At 44.0% G+C, this 23,129-nt stretch overlaps 1 protein-coding gene across 4 annotated transcripts in view; it reads left to right on the plus strand.

The window, feature by feature from the left end:
* The window catches only part of LOC139239574 (talin-1), a 313,415-nt gene extending 291,355 nt beyond the window's left edge, over positions 1-22,060 (plus strand). For all 4 annotated transcript variants that reach the window (XM_070868357.1, XM_070868376.1, XM_070868368.1 and 1 more), the window contains 6 exons: positions 7,659-7,783; positions 10,545-10,670; positions 11,377-11,439; positions 11,735-11,917; positions 20,383-20,511; positions 20,988-22,060. In XM_070868357.1, coding sequence (XP_070724458.1) covers positions 7,659-7,783; positions 10,545-10,670; positions 11,377-11,439; positions 11,735-11,917; positions 20,383-20,511; positions 20,988-21,119 — 758 coding nt within the window. In that variant the 3' untranslated portion in view covers positions 21,120-22,060. The remainder of the gene's footprint in view (positions 1-7,658; positions 7,784-10,544; positions 10,671-11,376; positions 11,440-11,734; positions 11,918-20,382; positions 20,512-20,987) is intronic.
* Positions 22,061-23,129: the final 1,069 nt, after the last annotated feature.

Consider the following 23,129-nt stretch of genomic DNA (forward strand, 5'->3'; position numbering starts at 1 on the left):
TGTTTCAGGTCGATGACCCCTCGTCCGGTCATCGACCTGAAACATTAACTCTGATTCTCTCTCCACAGATGCTGCCTGACCCGCTGAGATTTCCAGCATTTTCTGTTTTTATTTCAGATTCCAGCATCCGCAGTATTTTGCTTTCATGTCGATGCTCACTGTCTAAGCTTGCGCACAATGAATAGGCCACTACCATGAATACACTGAAAAGTGTAATTGTTAGGGGAAGAGGAGCTCTCAATCAAATGTTTTGGATATTCTCAACACCAGACAGATGATGAACTGGATCATCAAGCCAGATCCAGCCCATCATCCATTTCGTTGTTGCCTTTATGTGAATGATGTTTGTAATCGTCTGCATTAACACCCCGGTCAAGTACAGCCTGGTCTCTGGTTTGCAGGTAGAGAGAAGGCATTGGGGGAGGAAGAGAAAATAAAATAACTTAGCAGGTAGAGAGATCAAGGAAAATTCAGGGGGATGGAGAAAGAATAAAAGACCTCTGATACAAAAGAATTAAAACAAAGCAATTGGATAATTGATTAAACTTGGATAATTGAAATTTAAATAATTGGGATGCAATCTCAAGGAAATATTATTTTTTAGAGTTTGTGTATCAGTTGGTCTGTTTGTTCTCTTCCCTCTGCCCAGGAAATCTCATTTTATCCTTTCTTGACCGGGGTGTTAATGCAGACGATTACAAACATCATTCACATAAAGGCAGCAGCCAGTTGTCGTGGTGCACGTTGGTACCAATGACATAGGTAAAAAAAGGGATGAGTTCCTACGAAATGAATTTAAGGAGCTAGGAGCTAAATTAAAAAGTAGGACCTCAAAAGTAGTAATCTCGGGATTGCTACCAGTGCCACGTGCTAGTCAGAGTAGGAATCGCAGGATAGCTCAGATGAATACGTGGCTTGAGCAATGGTGCAGCAGGGAGGGATTCAAATTCCTGGGGCATTGGAACCGGTTCTGGGGGAGGTGGGACCAGTACAATCCGGACGGTCTGCACCTGGGCAGAATCGGAACCAATGTCCTCGGGGGAGTGTTTGCTAGTGCTGTTGGGGAGGAGTTAAACGAATATGGCAGGGGGATGGGAACCAATGCAGGGAGATAGAGGGAAACAAAAAGGAGGCAAAAACAAAAGACAGAAAGGAGATGAGGAAAAGTGGAGGGCAGAGAAACCCAAGGCAAAGAACAAAAAGGGCCATTGTACAGCAAAATTCTAAAAGGACAGAGGGTGTTAAAAAAAAAAACAAGCCTAAAGGCTTTGTGTCTTAATGCAAGGAGTATCCGCAATAAGGTGGATGAATTAACTGTGCAAATAGATGTTAACAAATATGATGTGATTGGGATTACGGAGACGTGGCTCCAGGATGATCAGGGCTGGGAACTCAACATCCAGGGGTATTCAACATTCAGGAAGGATAGAATAAAAGGAAAAGGAGGTGGGGTAGCATTGCTGGTTAAGGAGGAGATTAAGGCAATAGTTAGGAAGGACATTAGCTTGGATGATGTGGAATCTATATGGGTAGAGCTGCAGAACACCAAAGGGCAAAAAACGTTAGTGGGAGTTGTGTCCAGACCTCCAAACAGTAGTAGTGATGTTGGGGAGGGCATCAAACAGGAAATTAGGGGTGCGTGCAATAAAGGTGCAGCAGTTATAATGGGTGACTTTAATATGCACATAGATTGGGCTAACCAAACTGGAAGCAATACGGTGGAGGAGGATTTTCTGGAGTGCATAAGGGATGGTTTTTTAGACCAATATGTCGAGGAACCAACTAGGGGGGCGGCCATCTTAGACTGGGTGTTATGTAATGAGAGAGGATTAATTAGCAATCTCGTTGTGCGAGGCCCCTTGGGGAAGAGTGACCATAATATGGTGGAATTCTGCATTGGGATGGAGAATGAAACAGTTAATTCAGAGACCATGGTCCAGAACTTAAAGAAGGCTAACTTTGAAGGTATGAGGCGTGAATTGGCTGGGATGGATTGGCGAATGATACTTAAGGGGTTGACTGTGGATGGGCAATGGCAGACATTTAGAGACCGCATGGATGAACTACAACAATTGTACATTCCTGTCTGGCATAAAAATAAAAAAGGGAAGGTGGCTCAACCGTGGCTATCAAGGGAAATCAGGGATAGTATTAAAGCCAAGGAAGTGGCATACAAATTGGCCAGAAATAGCAGCGAACCTGGAGACTGGGAGAAATTTAGAACTCAGCAGAGGAGGACAAAGGGTTTGATTAGGGCAGGGAAAATGGAGTATGAGAAGAAGCTTGCAGGGAACATTAAGACGGATTGCAAAAGTTTCTATAGATATGTAAAGAGAAAAAGGTTAGTAAAGACAAACGTAGGTCCTCTGCAGTCAGAATCAGGGGAAGTCATAACGGGGAACAAAGAAATGGCGGACCAATTGAACAAGTACTTTGGTTCGGTATTCACGAAGGAGGACACGAACAACCTTCCGGTTATAAAAGGGGTCGGGGGGGGTCTAGTAAGGAGGAGGAACTGAGGGAAATCCTTATTAGCCGGGAAATTGTGTTGGGGAAATTGATGGGATTGAAGGCCGATAAATCCCCAGGGCCTGATGGACTGCATCCCAGAGTACTTAAGGAGGTGGCCTTGGAAATAGTGGATGCGTTGACAGTCATTTTCCAACATTCCATTGACTCTGGATCAGTTCCTATGGAGTGGAGGGTAGCCAATGTAACCCCACTTTTTAAAAAAGGAGGGAGAGAGAAAACAGGGAATTATAGACCGGTCAGCCTGACATCGGTAGTGGGTAAAATGATGGAATCAATTATTAAGGATGTCATAGCAGTGCATTTGGAAAGAGGTGACATGATAGGTCCAAGTCAGCATGGATTTGTGAAAGGGAAATCATGCTTGACAAATCTTCTGGAATTTTTTGAGGATGTTTCCAGTAGAGTGGAAAAGGGAGAACCAGTTGATGTGGTATATTTGGACTTTCAGAAGGCGTTCGACAAGGTCCCACACAAGAGATTGATGTGCAAAGTTAGAGCACATGGGATTGGGGGTAGTGTACTGACATGGATTGAGAACTGGTTGTCAGACAGGAAGCAAAGAGTAGGAGTAAATGGGTACTTTTCAGAATGGCAGGCAGTGACTAGTGGGGTACCGCAAGGTTCTGTGCTGGGGCCCCAGCTGTTTACACTGTACATTAATGATTTAGATGAGGGGATTAAATGTAGTATCTCCAAATTTGCGGATGACACTAAGTTGGGTGGCAGTGTGAGCTGCGAGGAGGATGCTGTGAGGCTGCAGAGCGACTTGGATAGGTTAGGTGAGTGGGCAAATGCATGGCAGATGAAGTATAATGTGGATAAATGTGAGGTTATCCACTTTGGTGGTAAAAACAGAGAGACAGACTATTATCTGAATGGTGACAGATTAGGAAAAGGGGAGGTGCAAAGAGACCTGGGTGTCATGGTACATCAGTCATTGAAGGTTGGCATGCAGGTGCAGCAGGCGGTTAAGAAAGCAAATGGCATGTTGGCCTTCATAGCAAGGGGATTTGAGTACAGGGGCAGGGAGGTGTTGCTACAGTTGTACAGGGCATTGGTGAGGCCACACCTGGAGTATTGTGTACAGTTTTGGTCTCCTAACCTGAGGAAGGACATTCTTGCTATTGAGGGAGTGCAGCGAAGGTTCACCAGACTGATTCCCGGGATGGCGGGACTGACCTATCAAGAAAGATTGGATCAACTGGGCTTTATTCACTGGAGTTCAGAAGAATGAGAGGGGACCTCATAGAAACATTTAAAATTCTGACGGGTTTAGACAGGTTAGATGCAGGAAGAATGTTCCCAATGTTGGGGAAGTCCAGAACCAGAGGTCACAGTCTAAGGATAAGGGGTAAGCCATTTAGGACCGAGATGCGGAGGAACTTCTTCACCCAGAGAGTGGTGAACCTGTGGAATTCTCTACCACAGAAAGTTGTTGAGGCCAATTCACTAAATATATTCAAAAAGGAGTTAGATGAGGTCCTTACTAGAAGGGGAATCAAGGGGTATGGCGAGAAAGCAGGAATGGGGTACTGAAGTTGAATGTTCAGCCATGAACTCATTGAATGGCGGTGCAGGCTAAAAGGGCCGAATGGCCTACTCCTGCACCTATTTTCTATGTTTCTATGTTTTCTATGTTTCATTTATGTCATGTATTCAACTATCATTGTAACCCATGTATAAGCTGACCTAAGTTGTACACCTTGAGAACATTGACCACAAGGGGCGAACTTGTGGGAGACACTCCTAACCTGGACTTTCAGGTATTAAAAGGGGAAGCTCGACCCACCTTCATCACTTGAGGTCTTGGTAATAAAGGTAACTGGTCAGAGAGTGACCCTCTCTCAAGTATGGGCCTCGTGTGCATTTATACTGTATAGTAAAGACATATCAATTTTTATTTATTTATATTTGAACACACACTAAATTAAATAATCTCTAGTCGTTTAGTTGAAGAAGGATTTTTAAAATTTGGTATCCTAAGTGTTTGACTCATAGGCTTTTGTTCTGGCAAAATGAAGGAACTGAGTGTACTCCAAAGCAACAAATTGAATGTTTTGGCCTGTGGTGCTTAAACACACACAGGAAATTTATGCACCAGAAATTCCTTTGTAGTGAAATAATCCAATAAATTAAAAAGCTGATAATTTGGTAAGTGGGATTAGACTGGATAACCTCTTATTGGCTGGCGCAGATATGATGGTAAGGACTGCAGGGAATCGAATACAGCCAGGGTGATCTCCTGAACTAGTTTCGATTGCCTGGATGGGTCGGAGAAGAATTTTTCCAGATTTTTTCCCCAATTGTCCTGGGTTTTTATCTTTGCCTCTCCCAGGAGATCACATGGCTCCGGTTAGGGTGGAGTGTAGAATGTTTCAGTGCAAGGGGTGTCGCAGTTGTGGGGTGGGTTGGTTGGGCCGGATGCTCTTTACCTTTCTGCCATTGTTCATTGTTCCTAGGTTTATATGTAACCTTCAGGGCTGCTGACCGAGGGCCGTGTGGCTCTTTGCCGGCCGGCGTGGATACGCTGGGCCGAAATGATTGTCTTCTGCACTGTAGATTTCTATGTTTCTATGCTGCTTAATAGGCAGTTTTCCAGGATACACCAACATATGATTTGTAATGATGTCATCATCTTACAGATCTACATGTCTGACTGACTTTATATGGAATTTTTCAGTGAACCTATTGCAGCCACAGAACACTGGAGGAAGTTCTGTGCTGAAGCAGATAATCTTGTAATGTGCTGCAGGATTTGTTTAGTTGTGGATTGTGGCAGTTCTGTCTTGAGTTTTTTATGATTAGTGTTAACAGTCTGGCAATTATGTTCTATTTAATTTAAAAAGCCTTTTAATTCCAATTGCTGAAAACACAGCACTTTCCCTGATGCTATTATCATCTGGATTGATTACAACAAAATTGAAATTATTACAAACTTAATTTAAAAATAACAAGTTAGGTGAATGTTCTCAGCAAAACTGCCAGGAATAAAATGGCTACTAATTTTTGCTCCAGATTCTCTGTATAGATTAAAAAATATACCTGAGTCAGGTGTAACATGGGTTGACTTGAGCTCCTTTATGTAATTTCAAATAATATGGCTTCCTCATTGCTTCATGTGTCCTGAGCACCTAATGAGCAGGCTGTTCCCCATCTATGCCTTCTATCCTCATGTTCACTGGTCTCCTGCAGCTTCCAGATGTGTTTCTAAATTCCCTTCCTCATTCCCTTGTTGGCTGCTTCCAATTTGTATTGCTAACTACTAATCCCTGATGAAGACGAATTGGAGAGCTCTATCAAAGGGCCCAACTTTGGCCATGACTTGCATCAATATTTTTGGAGTAAGTTTTTCTGGTATAAGTTTTTAAAAACTGCCATTTTCCCCCCAAAATTTGCTCCAGAGTAAGTCAGTTAGGTACAATTTTGTTTCGGTCAGTTTTTTTCAAAAGGGGCGTTCCCAGACACTTACGCCAGTTTTGGCCATTTATGCCACTTTGGCCAGCTAAAACTTACTCCAAATTGACTTAGGTCAGCATATGTGGCCAGCTCTGAAAAACCTTGCGGGCAGTGAAGAAAAAGCAGCGCACATTCGGCAGACATTAGGGCAGGGATAGGGAAGGGAACTGGAGAGGACCTCAACAACCAAGCACCAAACATTGCAAGGAAAAGCTCAAACAATTAAAATACTAAAAAAAATGAAGTAAATCCTACCACGATCTTTGAAGTTGGCCCGGGAAGGCCGGGTTGGCCCAGAAAGGCAGCAGGCCGGCCTCTGCGTGAGGCCATTCGGCCTGGGATAGGGGAGAGAAGACGCACACCAGGAGTCCAGAGCGACCGGAGAAATGCGAGCTGCTGGCCATGATGTCACCCCCCCCCCCCCCCCCCGGCCCCCAAACTCAAAACTCAAGCACAACCATCAATGAATAAAACTGAAGTCCTACCTCGGCCTGGGAACTCAGCGGGCCGGCGGGTGCGGTGAGATCGGGGCATCCCTTCGGCCGGGGATAGAGGCTGCGAGCATCTAGTCCTGCTCACAGCCCACAGGACACGCTGGGAGGGCAGGAGCATGCGCGCAGGTGCTGGCAGTGCTTTCGGTGCTGGCCTGTTGCTTCGCCCCCCACTTCAGAATGCAGGCCACGCTGGGACTCCGGGGACTTGAAAGAGCGGCCATGATGGGGCGACTTTTTTTCGCCACATTTAAAAAGGGGTTGGGCAAAGTTGGGCCTAAAGAGTTGACACAGGCACGATTGGCCGAAAGGCGTCTCTCTGCGGTTTCATTCTAAGAGAATTGCACTGAAGTCTGATTGTGTAGGAGGCTTTGTTAATCTGACCTCTCATTAGATCTCTTGCTACAATTGTGAGCAGTAGGGATCAGTGAACATCAAGGCATTGAGAAGAAAGAGATAAGTTGGAAACATGTTAGAAAGCATGAGGGTGCTGAAAACATAGCGGCAGGTCGGGAAGCCAAGAGTACAGATTAAGAGTAATTATCCACTACTTTAAACTGTACCACCTGTACTTTTCACATTAGCTTGGCTCATGTCCGTAATTCAACACTGGCATGCATGTGCACAACTATTGCAGAGTCATCAACAACTTACATTTATATAACCCCTTTTAATGTAGAAAATGGCCCTAGGTGCTTCACAGAAGCATAATCGGACAAAAATTGAGTCATGGTTAAGACTTTAATTTCTGGTTACCAGACCTTCACTGATGTCTGGCGATGTGGATCACCATGTCTCTGGGATACTAGTGCCATGTTATTTACAGTGTTATTGCTAAAGCTGGGATTGCTGTCAAGTGGCAGTGCTGGAAGAGAACTACAGCATGAATTGGGTGAAACAGCCATTGTGTTTTCTTTATTGGCTTTGAGGCCCAGTCACATAAGAAGTAATGTTCCCGTTAAACTGCGCAGCTGTCTGGAGGTCCCACGCAGGCCCCGTCCCGGCTTTACAATGGAAAAAGTGCAAGCGGAAAGGGGCTGCACAACCCAAAATAAATTAGAGGGATCGTTGATAAGTATGGAAATGCTTTGTGCGCATGGCCTGTACTACAAGGAAATTTCCAAGAAAATGCTCTCGAGTGATCAGTTTCTTGTAAACTTTTTATCTTTTTTTCTTTAGGCACAGAATGGGTGGATCCTGAAGACCCAACAGTTATTGCTGAGAATGAATTGCTGAGAGCTGCTGCAGCTATTGAGGCAGCAGCCAAGAAACTGGAACAACTGAAACCAAGAGCTAAACCCAAGGTGAAAAAACACCCGCAGAGTGACATTAAAACTGCAGCATACTTTTCCCTGGGCTCATAGATCTAGTTAGAAATCTAACAAAGCAAACTGGAATAATTCATTATTTCAGTAAATCGAGCTCCCTCGAAATCTTCTCTTCAATAAATCATTTTATTGGACCTTCCTGATGGTTTAGTTAGTTTATCCAATGAGGTTGAGCCATACAAACCAATCTGTGCTGAGTTAGCTGACCTCAGCTGGGGTCGCAGTACGGGTGCTAGAGCTGGCCTTGATGTCCTTGGGTTAGGGAGGGAAAATTGTTTGAAGCTCCTGGTCATTATCCAGTGAGGATAGCTGGAAGTGCGTGTGTAGAAGTTAGGTGAGGATTGGATTGGGCCTAACTGTGATGCCCCCTGTAGTCAAATAACCTACTGACACTTGCTGTCGAGGCTTGAACATTTGTAATGGACACTTGGGGTAATGTACCAGAGGATGATCTGGTGCTTGTGGATCTATACACCCAAGAATTCAAAAACTTCTGAAGGGAAAGGAATGAGTGAGAGAAAAGGAAAATACCAAAAATGTAATAGATCAACAGTTTAGCAATTATAATGGTTATAGTCTGGACTGGCACCTAGAAAGCTTGATAACTACTAGTGACCAATGTTCCCTGTAAGCTGCACTCCAGGGAACCCGCGCAGCCGGCTTGTCGGCTTTTCAATGTAAACCCATGCATGCGCAGTACTTCGAATGGGGCATGGTCCCTTAAAGGGGCCATGCAGGGTCAAAACAATTAGAGGGAACATTGCTAATTACTATCCTAGTTACTGTACTACTCTTAAGAATGTGACAAAAGTACCTTTTAACAAAAGCAAGGTTGAAGCCTATCTTGAGTTTGACAAGAAAATGGGAATTAAGTCTATCATATGATTCTGCACCACTCTCCTCTTCTCCTTGCTCCTCCCCCCCAGGGACCCCCATTAGATAGCACTAATCATTGGAGACGTTTGCAGGGTCAAACCATTTTATAGGTGCTTGCATATGTTTGTGGGTTGGGGAAAGAAGTGGGCTTAAAATTGAAGTTTCAAGAAGAGAAATTGATATAGGAGTTCTGATCAATAAATTATGCGCTGTCCAGCTCTTGTAGTCCTTGATACTGTAGCTGTTTGAGGATATAGCTGGTACAACTTATAATTTTCCCACCAGTTTTCTCCTTTAACCTTCCTGTCCTGAAGGCAGCCAAGGTTATTGGAGGTAAATTTCCATGGGTAGCAGTGATGATCTGCTCCCTTATCTAACTAAGCATTTTAATTTGTAAGTCTTGATAGTGTTTTAGCAGAATATTTGATTGTGGAATCCATCACAGATGAGCAGAATCCTGTTTTGTCCATACATAAGCGCTTCCACCTTTGGTCAATCGATAGCGGTTAGAAAAGGGACTCTTGGCCAATTTCCCCCTTTCGTTCCAGGAAAGCTGAAGCCAGTTGCAGTACTGGCCTGAATAGGATTACTTAATTCAACAGGTTTGGACTTGGGATCTTCCTAGTCTGTGTAACTCAGTGTCGCGCTGTACAATGCTTTTACCCACTTAGTAAATGGTAAAGCTCAACTCTTATTGTATCAGACCTGTAACCACTCGTAGTTCGGGGCCCAGAAGAGGCGAGGGCCCAGGGGCAGCACGGGCCGGCCCACACTGCAATATGTGTGCGCACTAAGTCTGTGCAGCAGAGCTGGTCTCCAGTTGTCTTGGTTAATCCTTGCCACTGGACCAAGACCTAGCTCTGTCAAGCCTGTGTGGTGGCTGGTGTGCAACGGCCACCACAAGTTTTTTTTAAAAAAAATCCATGCACAGGCATCTTCCACCCTTCAACATGTAGTTCGGGACTGGAATATCAGGTCCTTCATTGAAACATGTGAACGCATCCCTTTTTGGTGTGGAAGCAAGTCATCCTCGAAACAAGGGATCGTCTAAGAAGAAGAGGAGTACTTCACCCCAGTGTTGTATAGCTCAACATGTTCTCTTCTGATACAACCTACATTTGGGAGGGCAAAATCTGTAATTTTACTATTGGGTGTTTTTTCACAGTTTGAATGTAAACAATGAAAATTTACGAATCCTTCATTACACCTTACTGAACTTCTAGTGATTACGTTAAAAATATTAGATCAAGCATGCAATTCTTATGACCTTAATATTAATTTGTATGAATTCTGACGTGAATTTTATGATTTAAACATAACTCTAGATACAGTTTCTATAAAGTAGTGGAGTTATTTAGCAGCGATACAGTATAATCAATATGTTGCGATTAGAACTATTCACTATGCATATATTGTTACAAGCGACTGTCTGATATGTTTGCTATATTAGGTTGTTAGCTAAAACTCAACTATATGTCAAACATATTTGTACAGTTTCTTGTCTTTACAGCATTTTAAAAGGTGGCTTATTAATTTTTGTTTAATAGAAAACCTACATATTTCAGTGTTTCAATAATGAGTTTCTGTCCTGAGTTCTGTATCTAATAACGCAAGTTTTGTGGTATATAGTAGAATGTATCCTACCCATGATTTTTTTTTTCTTTTGCACGTTGGTTTCCAAAATTCTTCAATTTATTTGTTATCTATTCACTAAATTCCTCATTGTTATCCTTGAATTCACACTTTTTATGTTTGTGTTTTGGTAAATGCAAATATGTTTTACTGGCAATTAACATAGTATCTTTTTAATACGATTTATATTCACATTTAATTTTTTTTTTTTACTTTTTGTGTCCAACAGCAAGCAGATGAAAGTCTAAACTTTGAAGAACAGATCCTGGAGGCAGCCAAGTCGATCGCTGCGGCAACCAGTGCCCTTGTGAAAGCTGCCTCAGCTGCTCAGAGAGAGCTCGTGGCTCAAGGCAAGGTAAGGAGTCAGATTATTTCACAGGTCCTGTGGAACACTCATAATAAAGGTGGAAACTGAGTACGGTGTACAATGAGCAAATGTGACCTTAGCTCCTTTTTAATAAGATTCCAGAGTGCAGGTAGCTCGTGGGTGGCCTGCTTATATACTGTGCTCCCAAGGAATGCAGGGATCCCTTGGGACTCCAACAGGTGGGTCCTCTGGTGGTCAGGTTACAACGGGTTAAATACATAACATCCTGAATGCATCAGTGCCCATTTTCAAGTTAATTTTACAATGCTTGTGTATTTTTAAAAATATGTATTGGCATAAGAATGAAATGCAAAAATGGCAGGCAAAATGTTTTTGTCTGCTTAATTTTTTTATGTTCTCCAGGACAGTACAAGTACTTATTCTCAGTATTACAAAGCACCCGTGTAATTTCAGGTCAATACTGTTGTGTACAATAGGGTTTTATTTCAGCACCTATTATTAGGAACAAGCTACCTTGGGAATTGTTTTCAGTTCAATAAAGGATTACAGCTATTGTAAGCTAAATAATTGCCAATCTTACTTTGTATTCTTTCCCTCTGTTTGAAAAAGCTATAATTATTTACCTAGTCTACTTCTAAGTGTGTTCACCTGAATAAATTGTTTAATTGTAGGATGACGACTCTGACAAACTCTGCACTGCAAACATTGACGGAAGTATTTTTTTTAACCATAGGTTGGAGCTGTGCCGGCAAATGCAGTGGACGATGGCCAATGGTCACAAGGCCTCATTTCAGCAGTGAGTACAATGTCAGTGTGTCTTCTCCCACTCTCTCTCCAAAAAAACAACTCGATGGTCAATTATTAGATGGTCTGACTACATTATTTTTATGAAATTGCAAGGGAATATTAAAACAGTATTAATCTTTGAGAGCCTCGATCGGCAATTTAGAATACTTTAAAATCTCTTCACCCAATTTAAATCAAATTATACAAATTCCAGTAAGCAGAGGGTCCTATTTGTTGGTTCTCAGGGTTGATATTTAATGTTACTGCTTCAGACTGCAAACTAAGTAATATACTTGTTTTAACAGGCTCGAATGGTTGCTGCTGCCACGAGCAGTTTGTGTGAAGCAGCTAATGCTGCAGTTCAGGGCCATGCCAGTGAGGAGAAGCTCATCTCTTCAGCCAAGCAGGTGGCGGCATCCACTGCTCAGCTGTTAGTGGCCTGCAAGGTGAAGGCAGATCAGGATTCGGAGGCCATGAAGAGACTCCAGGTATGAAATGTGTATACAGTGTGAATTAAATTATATTTTGTGCCATTTTATAAGCAAGCAAACGCAAATATGCGCATGCAAATTCCTCCTCCTCTTCTCCCTTGTTATGAAGGAGGGGCAGAGACTCTGCTAATTGTCCAATGCACTGCCGACATAATTATACAGGCAACTCTCAATTATTCGTACACGGATGCAATGGGAAACCGTTGTAACGGCATTTAAAATGACGTGTGTGCATGCTGCTGACGTCACTTTGATGTTCCTTTCGAATGTTGCCTGTTGAGCCTTGCTTTTAAGCGCTCTGCCTTGCCTCAGCTCCCGCTGCTGCTCACACACAGGTCCACTGCCTCTGTCGAGCCTGCACTTTCCGCGCTGCTTTTAAGCGCTCCACCCTGCCTCAGCTCTCGCTGCTGTTCCCACGCAGTTCCACTGCCTCTCATAATTCATTAAAATGCCACGAACAGTTACAGGAAGTAATCAACAAGCCTAATGGTCTTTAGATCTAGAGGACTAAAATTCAAGGATTAGAAGATGCGCTATAGCTATTGGTTAGAGCACACCTGCAGTACTGTAAGCATTAACTATAATGTCAACTCGCTCTAACAGAGAAATCATTTACCCGGCATAGTCCAATCCCCAAGGGATCCGGATAATCAAGAGTTGCCTGTATTTGGTTAAAGGCTGCATAGCCACTGTAGATGCAGTAATAGAGAACAAAAATCAGTCTTGTGTACTTTATTTAAAAAAATTATAAACATTTTTTGACCCCAGGATGGATTTGGCCACAATGACTGCTGCGCCATTTTGTTCTAACATTGCTTTGAAAATTAATGTAATAAGTTCACTACCCACTGGCAAAAAATCAGTGCAGAGGATACCAAGGAGATCAGATGGAAGCAGATTAGACTGGTAACACTGGAGAAATTCAATAACTTCTTGTCTGTGGGATAAAAGGGAGGGAAGATACAAGAGCAGACATTATACCAAGCTTGAATTTTAAAAGCTTGAAAATTATAGATAGAGAGAAGTGAGATCTACAGTTTTATGTCTTGGAAATAAATTATAGATGGTGCAGTCTGTCTTGCTTTTAAAACACCAGAATTTCATTAAAGCACCTGAAATTGTGGGTAAAATTTCATAATTTGGCAACTGAAATACTTTGGATCAATTCAGTTCAAATGCATATATTTATTTTAAATGTCTAGAAAAACTGTTATTGAACAGTTACCACTATTGGCCACACTAATTTCTCTTGTAAACTGGAATCCTTTGATTTTTCTTTGCATATACTTGAATAGCTTTTCCATTAAAATGAAGACGACAAGCTTTTATTGCCAATTGAATTATTTTGAACACTTAAATAATCCAGACATCTACTTTTAAGCTTTATTTAATTTTCTTTCTTTTATCCTGCTTTTTGTTTTCTAATTATTTTGCTCCTGAAACATCCAATCAATCTTACTTTGATTTAAGCAAGTGGGAAATCCTCCTTTTTCAACCGTGATCTATAGTGTATTTTATCATTGCGATATCCAATGTTTTACTTTGGGATGCTGAATAGATATGCACTGCACTGTTTGTTCAGTTTTAGCATGGTGTCACCTAGTGATAGAAATGGAGTATAACTGTGTAATAACCTTTTAGTGCAAAAATGTGATTACTTGGCCTTCGAAACAGCTTGATCCAAAGTATAGTAGAACGTGGATTTAAAACAAGTAATATTTAATGCTCCTGAGGCGTTACAGTTTTGGAAGGATGTTAGAATTAGTTTGATAAATATGTAGCTGTTTAAGTATAAAGAGCTGAGTAAATTTGACTTGTTTTAAATATGTCCATTTTAGGCAAGTCTTCTATTGAATAATTCTGTTTTTAATCATTGGCACACAGGTATTACCATGTTCATATCCATTTTCCAACCAGGATAATCTTTGTTCACATTGTCATGTCTCTTAATCAGGATTAATTAGTTATTTTCGAGAAGTACATTAAAATATTTATTTTCCAGTGCAGGGATTTGATGAATGTTATTAATTGCTGTTCTAATAGTACACTAAACTCAACTATTTCACAAACTGACACAGTTCCAAGTATTGCTCGTTATCAGTAGTTTAGCCTATAGTGTGAGATTCTAAACATTATACTATTGGAAGCTCTTGGCTCTTAATGTTTGTTTTCAGTAAATGTTAATGAATAGCCTGATTTAAAGGGCCCAAATTTGCCCAGGAGTTGCTCTTTTTTTTGGAGAAACTTGATTTTTCTGGAATATCTTAAAAATCCCCATTCTGCACATTTAATTTGCGCCAGTGTAAGTGAGTTAGTTAGGATTTTTTTTTAGTTTTTTTTTCAAAAGGGGGCGTTACCAGCCACCTATGCCCGTTGTGGCCATTTAAGCCAGTTTGGATAGCTAATAGTTGCTCCAAACTAACTTAGGCCAGCGTATGTGGCTGCACAGAAAACCCTTGCAGAGAGTTAAGAAATCGGCGCAAGTAGCCAGAGTTTGGGGGAGCGGGCCTTGCAAAGCACTAAACACCTTCACAACAACATTCAAGAAGCATAAAAACCATCAATAATAAATAAAAAATAAAACTTAAGTCCTACCATCCTAACTTGGCCCGGGAAGTCAGCAGGCCAACTCCTCTCTGACTCCGACTCCCTCAAGGACTCTCCGAGGACTGCTCTCCAACGACTTCCAGGACTTCTCTCTCCAAGGACTCTCCAGCTGGGGGCAGAAGCTACTGCGCGTAACCTCCAGTGCGCATGCATTGAGCTGCCGGCACTGTTTTTCGCGCAGGGCCCTAGCTCCGCCCCCTAATGGATAGGCCGCGCCTAGCCATGGGAGAGGCAACAGAGCGGCCAGAATCTGGGGAGATCGTTTCAGTGCCGTTTTCACCCTTGGAAGTCTGCGCATCTCCGGTGAGTGGCCGAAAAAACGGGTGGGCCAAATTTGGGCCCCATGTTCTGAGGCCAAGCTGTCTTGTGTTGCAAGACTCTTTCTCTCCCCCGTCCCCCCTCCTCCCCCAGCCACCCCATGGCTCAGTAGATAAATGGTAAGGTATGGTTATCCTGCAATATGGCGCCTGGAACGGCAGCTCCCAAGAGAGCTCCACTGACCACCTTCACCCGTGGCCATCCAAGACCCCCTTTTTTTTCCCCCACACCACCTACACCAGGAGCCTGTGAAGCCTACCAGGAAGAAGCTACAGCTGCTCACAGACTTCTCGGGTTTGAACTCTGCATTCCTTCGGCCCACCTGGAACCGGCATCCCTTCGGCCCACTCTGCATCCCTTCGGCCTGCTTGGAACTCGTGGCACAGGTAATGGCGGCGGCCTTCCTGTCCTCTCCAGCGGCTCATCAAGAAGCAAGATGGGGCGGGATGCAGCCAACAAAAGCAAACAGGGCCCCAGTGGCTCCCACCTTCGCCCTCCACACCTCTGGTCCCTCACTACCTCACCTGAAGGCGCTGCTCAGTGCCGAGCTTTACGGCTCACATCTCACCATGGGCAACTAGACCCATACAGTAGAGCCTGGCTCTACCAGTCGTCTCGGATCCCCTGATCCCCTTGCCACTGGGCCAAGACATCGCTCCACTAAGCACGTGTGGTAGCCAGCATGCAACGGCCACTCCACGTTAAAAGAACTCGCGCACAGGCATCTTCCACCCTTCAAAATGAAGTTCGGGACCTGGAACGTCAGGATCCTCATAGACAACCCCAACAGTGACAGACCAGAACGTCGCACTGCTATTGTTGCCCGGGAACTCAAGACGCTTCAACGTAGACATCGCCGCCCTAAGTGAGACCCGGCAGGCAGGGGAAGGCCAGCTTAAAGAACAAGGTGGTGGTTCCACCACCTTCTGCAAGGGTAAACCAGAACAAGAACGCCGCCTCCACGGAGTGGGCTTCGCCATCAAGAATGAGTCTCAGAGACTCCCCGTGGGATAAGCGAACGTCTCGTGACTCTCCGGCTCACCCTAGCCCGGAACCAGTGCGCCACAGTCATCAGCGTGTACGCCCCAACGCTCGTGCAACAGATGAGACCAAAGAGGAATTCTACTCCAACCTCGAACAATCTCTGTCCCGAGTCCCTACAGACAACCGGCGACTTCAACACCAGAGTCGGTAAGGACACAGACCTCTGGAGAGGCGTGATCGGCAGAGAGGGAGTAGGGAAAACCAACTCCAGCGGTACCCTGCTCCTGACAAAATGTCTAGAACACGATCTTGTCATCACCAACACCTTCCATCAGAGGGACAGGGACAAGGCATCATAGCAACACCCTCACTCCAAGCACTGGCATCTGCTCGACTATGTCCTCATCCAAGTGAGGGACTGCAAGGACGTGCGCATCAACTGCGCCATGACGGGAGCCGACAACTGCTCGACGGACCACCGCCTAATTCGCTCTGTCATTTACATCAGTGTAGCCCCAAAGCAGCAAGGGCACCAGAAACAATGCCGCAGAAAAATCCACGCCGGGGCATTCAAAGACCCAGTTAAGAAAGCCTTATGCAGCCAGCGACCCTCGATGACCCTGAGACGCAGAGTGCCCACAGTGCCTGGTCTTACCCTCCAGGCCTCCATAACCAGCACCTGAGAAGATACGCTCGGTCACTCAACCAGGAAACACGAAGACTGGTTTGACAAGAACAGCCACGAGATCCAGAAGCTAATAAGCCTCAACGCAAGACATTTCTGAATTTAAAGCAGCGATCCAACTTGGGAGCAGCAAAGTAGCTCTACAGACGGCTGAAGGCCGAGGTCCAACAAAAAATCCTCCGACCTAAATAATAGATGGTGGGTGAAGAAAGCACAGGAGTTCCAGCAGCTGGCCGACAACCATGACGTGCGAGGATTCTTCACCGCCGTCAAGGCCACCTACGGCCAAGGCCCGACCCCATTGCTGGCCAAGAACATAGAGGCAGTCGGGGCCCACTGGAAGGAGCATTTCAAAGATCTCTTTAACCGAGACTCTACCTTTGACACAAATCTCCATCCCGCAGCATGCTACCTGGCACCATCTCAGCAAAGCCCTAGCCCTACACAAGGTAGAAAAGGCCATCCATCAGCTCAAGATCAAGGCATCAGGAGCAAATGGAATCCCCGCTGAGGCACTGAAGTATGGCAGAGAGGCACTGTTGGCACAAATGCATGACCTCTCTCTCTCTCATCTGGAAGGAGCATGCTCGGAGATCTGAGAGATGCCGTAATGGTGACCATCTTCAAAAAAGGGGACAAGTCCAACTGCGGTAACTACAGAGGAATCTCCCTGCTCATGGCCACTGGGAAAGTCATCAAGAATCCTCCTCAACCGTCTTCTCCCTGTGGCTGAAGAGCTCCTCCCAGAATCACAAGGCAAATTCTGTCCACTAAGGGGTACAACTGACATGATCTTCACCACGTGACAACTACAAGAAAAATGCAGGGAACAGCACCAACCCTTGTATATGGCCGTCTTTGACCTCACAAAAGCCTTTGACGCTGTCGACCGTGAGGGACAATGGACCGTCGTCCTCTGTTTTGGCTGCCACCATCCTCCGCCTGCTCCACGACGACATGCAAGCCGTGATCCTGACCAATGCATCCATCACAGACCCAATCCACATCCGGACTGGGGTCAAGCAGGGCTGCGTCATCGCACTAATGCTGCTCTTGATCTTTCTTGCTGCAATGCTCCATCTCACTATCGAAAAGCTCCCCGCTGGAGTGGAACTAAACTATAGAACCAGTGGGAACCTGTTCAACCTACGTCACCTCCAGGGTCGCCCCATCCTCTGTCATTGAACTGCAGTACGCGGACGATGCTTGCGTTTGCGCACACTGAGGCTGAACTCCAAGCCATCATCAACACCTTCACCGAGACGTTCGAAAGCATGGGCCTTATGCTAATCATCCATAAGACAAAGGTCCTTCACCAAACTGATCCTGCCACACACTACTGCCCCCCGGTCATCAAAATCCATGGCTCAGCCTTGGACAACGTGGACCATTTTCCATACCTCAGGAGTATACTATCAGCAAGGGCAGACATTGGAGGAGTGTTGGACCTAGTCATCAGTGTGCCAGCGCAGCCTTCGGTCGCCTGAGGAAGAGTGTTTGAAAATCAGAACCTCAAATCTGGCACCAAGCTTATAGTGATACCTGCCCTTCTATATGGCTCAGACGTGAACTATACACAGCAGACACCTCAATGTGCTGGAGAAGTACCACCAGCGCTGCCTCCGCAAGATCCAGCAAATCCATTGGGAGGACAAACTCACCAATGTCAGTGTTCTCGCTCAGGCCCACATCCTCAGCAGCGGAGCACTGACCACACTTGACCAGCTCCGTTGGGCGGGCAACATCGTCCGCATGCCCGACACACGACTCCCTAAGCAAGTGCTCCACTCAGAACTCCTACACGGCAAGTGAGCCCCAGATGGGCAGAGGAAATGCTTCACTGACACCATCAAAGCCTCCTTGATAAAGTGTAACATCCCCACCGGCACCTGGGAATCCCTGGTCCAAGAGCGCCCAAAGTGGAGGAAGAGCATCCGGGAGGATGCGGAGTAACTAGAGTGTCGTTGTCGAGAGCTTGCAGAAACCAAGCGCAGACAGCGGAAGGAGCATGCGGCAAACCAGGCTCCCCACCCACCCTTTCCTTTAACCACTGTCTGCCCCACCTGTTAGAGACTGTAATTCCCACATCGGACTGTACAGCCACCTGAGAACTCACTTTGAGTGGAAGCAAGTCTTCCTCGATTTTGAGGGATTGCCTATGATGTACTGAACCATAGACCAGTAAAGTCCCAAATTTGATACCTGGTCAGTGCTGTGTTTGGGAATCTTGACATGAAAGGTGGTAGTGAGTACTGAAGTTAGCCTCTGTCCCTGGGCTGATGAATGAAATTTTCAGAGCTTCCTGTTTCTGATTGGTGACTCCTGTTAACAGTGTGCTGATTGGCCTCTTAACTTGGACAGTTCCAGCAAACATATGATGAATGGCCACTTGTTTGAAGGGCACTTGGGCCAATGGTACTGGTTGCCAAAATTGGGAGAGCTGTCTCACAGACAAGTCAAGCAACAGCCTGACAGTCATACTCACAGAATTTTACCTTTCAGCCAATGTCCCAGACTCCTCCATCACCATCCCTCGGTATGTCCTGTCCCACTGGCAGGACAGACCCACCAGAGATGGCGACACAGTGGTATAGAGTCAGGACGGAGTGACCCTGGGCATCCTTAATATTGATTCCGGACCCCATGAAGTCTCATGGCTTCAGGTCAAGCATGGGCAAGGAAACCACCTGATTACTCAGCTGATGAATCAGTACTCCATGTTGAACACCACTTGGAAGAAGCACTGCAGGAAGCAAGGGCACAGAATGTACTCTGGCTGGGGGACTTCAATGTCCACCACCAAAAGTGGCTCGGTAGCACCATTGTTGGCCGAGTCCTGAAGGATATAGCTGCCAGACTGGGCTTGTGGCAGGTGGTGAGAGAACCAACACAAGGGAAAAACTTACTTGGCCTTGCCCTCACCAATCTACATGTCGCTGAGGCATCTTTCCATGACCACATAGGTAGCAGTGACCACTACACAGTCCTTGTGAAGACTAAGTCCAGTCTTCACTCTGGGGCACCCTCCATCCATGTTGTGTGGTGCTACCACCATGCTACATTGGGATAGATTCCAAACAGATTTAGTAGCTCAAAACTGGGTATCTATGAGGCGCTGTGGGCCATCAACAGCAGCTGAATTGTATTCCACCACAATTTGTAACCTCATGGCTCAGCATATCTCTCACTCTACCATTACTATCAATCCTGGTTCAATGAGGAGTGCAGAAGAGCATGCCAGGAGCACCCAAAAATAAGGTGCTAATCTGGGGAAACTTCAACAAAGGACTATATACGTGCAAAACAGTGGAAACAGCATGCTACAGACGGGGCTAAGCGATCTCACAATCAGTGGACCAGATCAAAGCTCTGCAGTCCAGCCACATCCAGTCATGAATGGTGGTGGACAATTAAATGACTAACAAGAGGGGGAAGCTGTATGAATATCCCTATCCTCAATGATGGCAGAGCCCAGCACACGAGTGCAAAAGACAAGGCTGAAACATTTGCAACTATCTTCAGCCAGAAGTGTCGAGTGGATGATCCATATTGGCTTCGTCCTGAGGTCCTCACCATCACAGAAGACAGTTTTCAGCCAATTCGATTTCAAATTGTTTTGGTATTTAATCTTTAGAGCCTGATTTACAAAAAAATATATAAGATCACCTGTGGTGGTCTCTACATTGCACTCCCACTAGTTTTATTGCAACAGTTTTTTTTTCATGACATTTAGTATTCAGGGGGAAAGCTTTTTTGTGGAACTCCATTCGGAAGAAGTTCTCCCAATCTTGTCCCCAGTGTGTAAACAGCTTCTAGGATTAGCATTATCATTTTGGACCATCACTCAGTGTGCGCTTTCTTTTTGCAGACTGCGGGTAATGCTGTGAAGAGAGCATCTGACAACCTTGTGAAGGCTGCACAGAAGGCTGCAGCATTCAATGACCATGAAGAGGAGAATGTTGTTGTCAAGAATAAGATGGTTGGTGGCATTGCTCAGGTAAGTGAGCGGATTGAGTTGGGTACAGTAATCGTTATGATACTGGACTAGTAATCCAAAGAACACGCGTTCAAATTCCACCATGGAAGTTTGAGAATTCCAATTCCGTTCAATAAAATCTGAAACTAAAGCTAGTGTGAGTAAAAAGTGCCCATGCAGGTGTGTGTCTGTCATAAAAACCCAACTGGGTTCATTGATATCAGTTAGGGAAGGAGATCTGCTATCCTTGCCCAGTTTGGCCTACATGTGACTCCAGTTCCACACCAACGTGGTTGACTCTTAACTGCCCTCTGAAGTGGCCCAGCAACCACTCCATTGTATCATAACCTTCTCAGGGCATCTAGGGATGGCCAGTAAATGCCGGCCTTGCCAGTGACACACACATCCCGAGTGGGTAATTAAAAATTACATCTATGTGGGCTGTTGCCATGCCATGTTCTAGTTACTTTAAGGAATTACACCTGCTTCTTTAACAGATTATTGCAGCCCAGGAAGAAATGCTGCGAAAAGAGAGAGAACTTGAAGAGGCCCGCAAGAAGCTAGCACAGATCCGACAGCAGCAGTACAAATTCCTTCCTTCAGAACTTTGTGAGCAAGAGGAAAATTAATGGCAATCTACTTAAAACAGCTAACAGCTGGTCTCGACCAGGCATCCAGTTTAGCAGTCAAACAGCAAAATATCTGATCAGATAAATGAATGTGTGACCAGATTTTTTACATGTTCATGCAATAGTGTTCTCGTAATTTCCCAATCTGTACGGTAAAGGTGCAATAGGCGATCCACTTGCTATGTTTTTCTGCATCCTATAAATAATCGTTCTGCACATATTCAATCGTGTTTAACGTATTTGCTGTTAAGCATTGAAGGGAACGATTAATGTCTGCATGTGCGTATGCAATGGTATGAGAAATGAAATGTATGGTTGCAGTATTGATATGTTGCAAATTTGCTGTAAAGCTTATGTATGATATCATATTTTTTTAAAGTTTATGGAGTCAGAAGGTATATTTGATTATTCCAAAGATGATGCACAAGAACTGTGTGTCCCTATAGTGAATGATATAAAGCCAATGTAAACAGGGAGTTAATGGTGCAATGGGACAACCTAAACAGTATGTCACATTCATGAATTCTAAATTCCACAGAGACTAAATGATACATATCATGAAAATTCCATAATGGAAAAATACTCCCTATAATAGCAGCAATAGTGTTGCCTTCAATCAGGTCAGAAATACTGTGTTTTGGGGGGAATTAATATTACTTTCTAACTTTTTCTATTTTTTAACCAGATGTACATGAATAATACAGTATTTCAGCAGGGTGCCTTACAGTCGGACAGCGCTTGTTTAATCTGCTTTTGGCCTTTAAGATTACTGTGTTTCCAGTAAAGATAGGAATATCTTTTTATTAGTGTTCCAAGTTCAAATGTGGTGTCCTCCACAATTTTTTTTTTTGTTTTGGAAAATATTGTAAGGTGTTGCCTATAATTAAATGTTACTGTGTCTAGCATTAATTCAACAAATAAAACATTGAATTACAAGCTCAGTGGGGCATGTTCAGCAGTTTGACACAAAAATAAATGCTTCTGTCATTTAATTACTTTGATCCAAGTAGTTTTGGCTTCTTGGTCTTCTCTTGCGTAAGCTTTCATATTCTCTCTTTGGCGTATTACATTCAAGTGCTTGCAGTTGTATTTTAAATAAGTGAATTTTTTAATCACAATAATATAGGCCTATATATGCACTTGACAGCTATGCACATCTTTCCAGTTAGAAATTGTGTTTTTGTCATTTAAAGTTTACAAGCTGCATTAATGGGAATTTCAGGCAATTGTGCGTAATATTTCTATCGAACCTTTGTTACTGGAAACACATGTTTTTAGGCCTATCTAGAATTTTTCAAATGGCAAGTTTACTATTTTGCAAAACTGCCTCATGTTCACATTTATCCTGCAAATCTAACTTGTTACTTATGCTCCATTGCCTTTAAATATCACTTTATTTTGATACAATATGCTTCTAATAACATTTAATGACTACCAACTTTTCCAATACAATTTGGATGGTTATTTGCATTTCTATTTTACGATTTATTTGGTTAATAAAGTTGGTTTTCTCTATGGCTTGGATTTTGTGCATCATTCAGTTTTCTTTTTATTTTACTTCTTTGGAGGTGAGTTAGAGAATCCCCTTGTGCATAGCACTGGGTGGGAATTTTTTTTAAATGTCCTCCCTTCCATTGAACTATGCTTGCACTTCAATCCATTTGAAGCATATCGTATCCCAGCACATTCCCCTCCCAGACTATAGAGAATTAAACAGAACAGATGGATTTTAAAAGGAAGATATTCTTACGTAGACTTGTTATTTTCAATGTCACAAATAAGGGTCAAATCCTAGACATTTGCTATAACTCTTTGTATCCTGCCCATCACCCAACTTTCTATCCATCCTGCTATCTTATACACCTGAATTTGTATAGTAAGTCTCATCTGAACAAAACTCTATTAAAATTGTCAAACACGACTTGCCTTTAACAAATCCATGCTGACTGTCCTTAATTAACCCATGCATTCCTAAATGCTCGCAAATTTTATCTAAAGTTATGGATTCTA

Source organism: Pristiophorus japonicus, chromosome 2 (assembly GCF_044704955.1).
Source record: "Pristiophorus japonicus isolate sPriJap1 chromosome 2, sPriJap1.hap1, whole genome shotgun sequence".
NCBI lineage: Eukaryota > Metazoa > Chordata > Chondrichthyes > Pristiophoridae > Pristiophorus > Pristiophorus japonicus.